This window comes from Mus pahari, chromosome 1 (genome assembly GCF_900095145.1).
Source record: "Mus pahari chromosome 1, PAHARI_EIJ_v1.1, whole genome shotgun sequence".
NCBI lineage: Eukaryota > Metazoa > Chordata > Mammalia > Rodentia > Muridae > Mus > Mus pahari.
Window position 1 is genome coordinate 3,127,686 of NC_034590.1, and position 7,336 is coordinate 3,135,021.

The following is a 7,336-nucleotide window of genomic DNA, read 5'->3' on the forward strand; positions in this document are numbered from 1 at the left end:
AAAAAAAAAAAAAAAAAAAGCAAAGAAACAATTAATTCGCTAATAATGTGTGAGTGTATTGTTTTAGGGGACAGTGACCTTCGGAGTCATGGCTGTAGAGTTGTCTGAGGAGGAGTGGAAGTGCATGGAGCCTGCCCAGAGGGACTTGTACAGAAATGTGACGTTGGAGAACTTCAGTTACCTGATCTTACTAGGTAATAGGAAACGGGACATCCGGGGACCAAAGCAAGGGACGTTTGCTGAGTCATCTCTCCATCTTACGATGAAGGCAGGCTGGCCCATTACCTGCCTTGCCTACTTGCAATTAACATCAATAACGATAAATATTGTTACTATTTTGATTCCTTGGAGACCAACAGCTAGGGTTTGAATTTTAATTATTTAAAAAAACCAAAACGTTCTTATCGCATTTATTTCTGTGTGATGGAGGTAATGGTATAAGAGTACTACTGAATGTGTCTTGGGGTCAGAGGACATCTTTCAGGATTTGGTTCTCTCTTTGCACCATGTGGAGCAAACAGGTTGTAAGGCTGGGCAAGAACTTTCCCCTGCTCAGCCATCCTACCAGCCCCAGAGTTTGAATTTTATTTTATCTTATTTTTTATTTGTTTGTTTGTTTGTTTGTTTTGAGACAGGGTCTCCCTCTATAGCCCTGGCTGTCCTAGAACTCACTATGTAGAACAAGCTGGCCTTGAACTCACAGAGATTAAAGATATGCCACCATGGCTGGCCAGAGTTTGAAATTTAATGTTTGTTATTGTTTCGCCTGTATGTGTGTGTGTCTTTATAAGAGTGTTGGATCTCTGGAGCTGGAGTTACAATTGTGAGCTTCCATGTGGATTCTGGGAATTGAACCTGGGTACTCTGGAATAGCAGCTAGTGCTTTTAACCACTGAGCCATCTCTCCAGTCCCCAGAGTTTGAAATGTAAACAGTATAATCATGCCTCGTTTCTTTTCCCATTAACAGGACTTGTCATTTCTAAACCTGATGTCATCTTCTTATTGGAGCAAGGAAAAGAGCCATGGATGGTTACAAATTCTATGGCACATCCTTGGCACCAGGTAAGTAAGACCTGGCTGCCAGAAAAGTCATGGGGCTAACAGGACAGTGTGGCAGCCGACAGCTGACAGCTGTCACCTGAGTGATTGTCAGGAAGCCCTCAAAACCTGCTGTAGAATAAAGGCCCGAGTTACAGAGAAGAGCAAGGACTCTGTCAGCATTGGCCAAGCACATAAGATAAAAATAATTAAAAATATTCTGTATTAGATGGTATTTACTTCCACTGCCTTCCATCTTCTGTTGTGGCTAACTCAGGTAGCTATAAATTCGGAAAATATTTCATGCATGTTTATTGTTTTACTTTACTTTATGTATATAGGTGTTTTGCCTGCATGTGTGTCAGCACCGTGTACACGCCTGGTTCCCCAAGGAGGCCAGAATAGGGCATCTGATCCCTTGGAACTGGAGTTGCAGGTAACCACCTGTGAGCCACCATGGGGTACAGAGAACTGAATCCGGGTCCTTTGGAAGAGAAGCCAGGGCTCTTGACCAGTGAGCCACCTCTCCAGCCCTTCCTCTCCCCCTGCCCCCGCCCCCCCCAGGATGTATGTATTTATTCACAGAAGTTGCTTGTACATGGATGTAAGGACACAATCTATAAGAACAAGAAAGACCTCTTTTTTTTTTTTTTTTTTTTTTTGGTTTTTTGAGACAGGGTTTCTCTGTGTAGCCCTGGCTGTCCTGGAACTCACTTGGTAGACCAGGCTGGCCTNCTGGCTGTCCTGGAACTCACTTGGTAGACCAGGCTGGCCTCGAACTCAGAAATCCGCCTGCCTCTGCCTCCCAAGTGCTGGGATTAAAGGCCTGCGCCACCAGCCCGGCAGACCTCTTTTTTTTAACACCTTTATTACATGAGCTGCAGATTATGAGCTGTCTGCCTCGCTCACTTTGACCTCCCTCAGCCAGAACTCCAGCTCCTTACCTCTAGCACCCTGCTTGCCTCGCTCGCTGCTTGCTTGCTCGACACCATGCAGGCAGGAGCCCAGTCCTGCAGCAGATGCGCCTCCAGAGAAGGCTGCTTCCTGCTTCCGAGGTGTTCCTTTCCTTTTGTTTAAAATCCCTTTCTCCTGGAGAGTCAGCTTCTAGGTGCTGTGCAGTGTGAGTGTGCTGTCTGTCAGCTCATCGTTCGATGTGCCATAGACAACATCATTGGTCCTGTTTTGCTGGTGCAACCCAGGAAGGTTCTCCACCTCCAGTCTCTGGGCACTGTACTTTTTATTGCCTCCTCAAGCTCAGACAGGATGTATGTCAAGGGCCAATGGTGTCGACAGCATACCTCCTCTCATGGGAGAGGTTTTCTCTTGTGCCAGTTGTCTTACAAGATGCCCATCACCTGTCACTGGCTATAAAGAGTTTTATTTTTTGGTTTTGGTTTTGGATTTGTTTTTTGTTTTTGTTGTTGTTGTTTTGTTTTGTTTTGTTTTGTTTTGAGACAGGGTTTCTCTGTATATCCCTGGCTGCCCTGGAACTCACTTTGTAGACCAGGCTGGCCTCGAACTCAGAGACCTGCCTCCCTTTGGCTCCTGAATGCTGGGATTAAAGGCGTGTCCTACTCCAACCACCTCTTACACAATTTTGCAGTTAGTATGTCTGTTAACCCATCACCCTCCTTTCCAGCTGTCCCTGCTTTGCACGCGCGCACACACACAAACACATAAAAAAACACACACACACCAGGAAGACACTTGGACATTTGTACAGGTAATTAATTTTGTGGGTAACTCTGATCAATTTCAAAATTGAGAACCTCAGGCTTAACTCTTTTCTTGCCCAAATTTGGCATCATGGGCACTTATACCAAATTTGTGCTTTCTAGAAATTACTCAATATTTGAGACATCTTTAGCCATTAATTCTTTATGATGAAATTTTAAATTTTATTTCCATATTTTCTGTTTTTTTTTAATTCCTCATGGTGAAAGAAAAAAAAAAAAGAAAACAACTCATATTTGTTTTTCTCTGATTCTTCAGACTTGGAGACAAAGTGTTCCCAGGAAAGGGCTCTTTGAATAGAGTCATTCAAATGGGAGGCAATGAGCAGCTAGGAAGGAGCACTGTGACTTTGAGGACCCTCACCTCACAGATGCCTGGGCATGCAGAGACTGCTGTTAGAGACAGCGCATAAATCAGGAGTGTCATTTCAAGCAAGTGGAAGCACCCTGTGAAAGTGTCCCTGCTCTCCAGTGTCACACACCTGTGACGCTACCCATGGGAGCGGCAGGACTGCGGCAGAGAAAGTGACCGGATTTAGTGAGCGCGGGGAAGCTTTTAGCCATGGCTCCAGCTGCAAGCAGCAGCAACTCATAACTAGCTGTGAAAAGCCCTTTGAGTGTAAGGGGTGTGGGAGAGCTTTTGGTCAGGCCTCACACCTTGTCCAGCATCAGAGAATCCATTCAGGTGAGAAGCTCAATGGGTGCCGGGCATGTGGTCGTCCTTCAGACCTGAGTCTCCATCAGAGACTTCCTGCTGGTGTCAAACCCTATAGATGCAAAGAGTGTACAAGGACCTTTATGCAACAGTCGCATTCTGCATCCAAGAACTCACACGGGTGAGAAGCCCCGTGTCTGTAAGGACTGCGGGAAGACTTCATTCGTGGTTCCCAGCTTACTGTCCATTGGAGAATCCACACGGGGGCTCTGCCCTATCAGTGTAAAGAATGCGGAAAGGCCTTCAGCCAACACCCCCCAGCTCACCATACACCAGCGAATCCGCACCAGGGAGAAGCCCTACGAATGTAAGGACTGTGAGAAGGGTTTTAGCCACAGCTCAGAAGTCACTCAACATCAAAGGATTCATTCTGGGAAGAAACCCTATGAATGTCAGGAATGTGGGAAGGCCTCCAGACGCCATGCACAGCTCAGGGCATCAGACCGTCCACACTGGTGACAGACCCTCGGCATGAAAGGACTGTGGAAAGTCGTAGTTCGTACCTTATTCAACATCAGAGGATTCACACAAGTGACAGGCCTTATGAGTGTCAGGAGTTGGGAAAGACTTTATCCGTGTCTCCCAGCTCACTCATCATCAGCGAATTCATACATACAAGAAGCCCTCAATATGCAGGAAGTGAGGAATGGCTTTTATTCGAAGCCAACTTACTGAACATCACAGAATTCATCCTGGATTCAAACTCTATGAGTGTGGAGAGTGTGGGCAGGCCTTTATCCATGGCTCACAGCTCATTGACCACTACCGAGTTCATACCGACTAGAGTCCTTAACGTTAGTGGTGTACTTATTCAACAGTCTTTATTCAAAGTTGACATCTGGCCAGGGTTACATCGCCCCCAGTGTAACTAATGTTGGGAAAACTTTGTTCATCTCGTCTGTTATAGGTTACACAGTACCGGGAGAAAGACCCAGTAATGTGGAAATGTGGTTACTAAGCAGCAGCCAACCTGTGCTGAAAACAGCTTGATAGGAATGTAGAGAAGGCTTTTATTAACTATCAAGATATGTTCAGTTTCTGAGAATCCCACATAGATGGCCATGCTGATTAAAAGATTATTTGTTTGGTGTGTTGGGAGTAATGAGTGTCTGGGCGGGCGGGGCTTAGACCTGAATTTGTTCTCACCCCCACTGGTTACTGATGTCATTGAAGATATTGTACAATTTTGTCCTTCTTTGCCCCTTACTTGTTTTTACTCTTGGTATTTATTTGGTTTTTAAGAGAGAATCTCATAGAACCTCAGCTGGTCTCAAAATTATGATGTAGCTGAGGATGTCTTTGAACTCCAGATCCTCCTGCCAGAGCCTCCCAAATTACAGGCTTGCATGATCATGCCCAGCTAATGTCTTAGGTTTTGCCTTTTGTTTCGTTTAGTTTGGGGGGAGAGTTGTTTTTATTTTGGTTTTATTTTGGTTTGGGTTTGGTTTTTAGAAGAAACTGTCCTAACGTGTAGAAAACCTCCGAGGTGCGCTGTGCCGTGCATCTGCCGCTGTGGCATTCCCTGCGATCTGTAGTTTAGAGACTTAGTTGAATGTGGTGGCTCTTGTCCCCTGGTCCTAGCACTCTGGAGGCAAAAGCAAGTGATCCAGACAAGCCAAGGCTGCAGAGTGAGATCCTGCCTCAAAAAGGGAGGGGCACTGGAGGGATGGCCAGCCATTAAGAGCCCTTGTTGCTTCCACAGAAGACCCGAGTTTGGTTCCCAGCATAGTGGTTCACGACCACCCATAACTCCAGTTTCAGGGGATCCAGGATCCACTTCTGGCCTCTCCGGGCACCAGCATGTACCTGGCACACATAAATTATATACTGCTTTAAAAAAACAAAAAACAAAAAAACTTAAAATCCAAGATGAACATGGACAGTTCTTTCTGTTTACTTTGGGAGTTGGGAAATGGAACAAGTCAGGTTCTCATGTAGCCCAGGCTGGCCTCAGAGTTCCTCTACAGTCAAGGATAAAGTTGAACTAGTCCTCCTGACTCTACCTCCCAAGTGTTGAGAACACAGATATTTGCCACAGTTTTTTGGTTTTTGTTTTTTTGAGACAGGGTTTCTCTGTGTAGCCCTGGCTGTCCTGGAACTCACTTTGTAGACCAGGCTGGCCTCGAATTCAGAAATCCACCTGCCTCCGCCTCCCGAGTGCTGGGATTAAAGGCATGCACCACCACACCCAGCCTTGCCACAGTTTTAAATATTTATTTATAAAGCCTAAAACTGAGGGACTCAGAGAGAGGAAGTGCCTAGGAGGGATGGGGTACACAGAGAGGAAGCGCCTAGGAGGGATGGGGTACACAGACTGGAGCCACTTTCCTCTCAGGGTCAGCCAGTTTCCTTTTTGTTTTTCAAGACAGGGTCTTTCTGTGTAACCCTGACTGTCTACCACTTGCTCTGTAGACCAGGCTAGCCTTGCAAATCAGAGATCTGCCTGCCTCTGCCTCCTGAGTGCTGGGATCGAAGTGTACCACCAATGCCCAGGTACTAGTCATTTACCTAATCCTTTAGTACAGTCACAGTCCTGGAGCCTGCTGAAGGGATATTTAATTACATATTAAGGTGTTTAATTATGGACACTAAGTGATTGCATCATCTCCAAAACACCCCCTCCCTAAAAACCCAGGGATATTGAGAGCTGGATGTCAATCCTCTCTTTGTGCCTTGGTCTTTCTGGTGCCCAGTCTCATCCTCAACCTATTTGCGGGCCACCAGATATCAGCGCATAAGTAACATTGTCAATCCTTCTAATGTTTCAAAGAATTTCAGGAGCTGCATACTAGGAACTGGAGGCAAAGACAAAGATGTATTTTCTGTTACACAGCTGGTACCTTCATTCAAACAGAAGTACTAGTGGGTTTTGTTTGGTGGCAGAGTCCCTCTGTACAGCCTTGGCTGTCCTGGAACTCAAAACCGTCAAGCCTCAGCCCCCACAGGGTTTATAGTGTGAACTTATGCCATGCTTTAAAGCACCCCAGGGGTTATAGTGTGAACTTCTGGCATGCCTTAAAGCACTTTGGGGGCATTTGCTTTCCTACATTGGAAACATTTTAAAATGACAATTGTAAGCCTGGTTTGTGATAATTGTTTCAGACTGCAATAGTCAGCAGGGTGAAACGTGAGAATCTCGGGTTCCAGGCAGGCCTGAATTATGTGGCAAGACCCTGCCTGGGGGACAGAGTGGGAGGAGCATGGCAGAGTGGGGCTAAAAAAGTAAATCCAGGGGCTGGAGAGGTGGCTCAGAGGCAAAGAGCGCTGACTGCTCTTCCAAAGGTCCTGAGTTCAAATCCCAGCAAGCACATGGTGGCTCACAACCACCTGTAATGAGATCTGACGCCCTCTTCTGGTGCATCTGAAGACAGCTACACTGTACTTATGTATAATAATATATTTAATCCCAGCACTTGGGAGGCAGAGGCAGGTGGATTTCTGAGTTCGAGGCCAGCCTGGTCTACCAAGTGAGTACCAGGACAGCCAGGGCTATACAGAGAAACCCTGTCTCGAAAAACCACACACACAAAAAAAAAATCTTTAAAAAAAAAAAGAAAAATAAAAAAAAAAAGTAAATCCAGAATTATCGGATCCGTGGAAGGAGTTAGGTTGGAGGAGCAGTTGAATGTGTTTGCCACAAGATGGCAGCACAATGCTACCAAACAGGTTTTGCAATCTAGGCCACTGCATTGAGCCAGTTCTGATACCTTCCTGGCTGTCCTGGGTCTCACTCTATAGACTAGGTAGACTCCTTAGACTCACAGAAATCTGTCTGCCTCCTGGGTCCTGGGATCAAGGACACACACCCCCATGCCAGGGGCTTGCATGCTTTTTTTTTTTTTTTTTTTT

General features: G+C 45.9%; 1 protein-coding gene across 1 annotated transcript in view; it reads left to right on the top strand.

Annotated features, from left to right (window-relative positions):
* The window catches only part of LOC115062693 (zinc finger protein 567-like), a 28,960-nt gene extending 24,979 nt beyond the window's left edge, over positions 1–3,981 (top strand). Inside the window, 3 exon segments of the mRNA XM_029532418.1 lie at positions 3,408–3,490; positions 3,546–3,672; positions 3,757–3,981. Of these exon segments, the coding sequence (XP_029388278.1) occupies positions 3,408–3,490; positions 3,546–3,672; positions 3,757–3,946 (400 nt within the window). The 3' untranslated portion in view covers positions 3,947–3,981.
* The last annotated feature ends 3,355 nt before the right edge of the window (positions 3,982–7,336 follow it).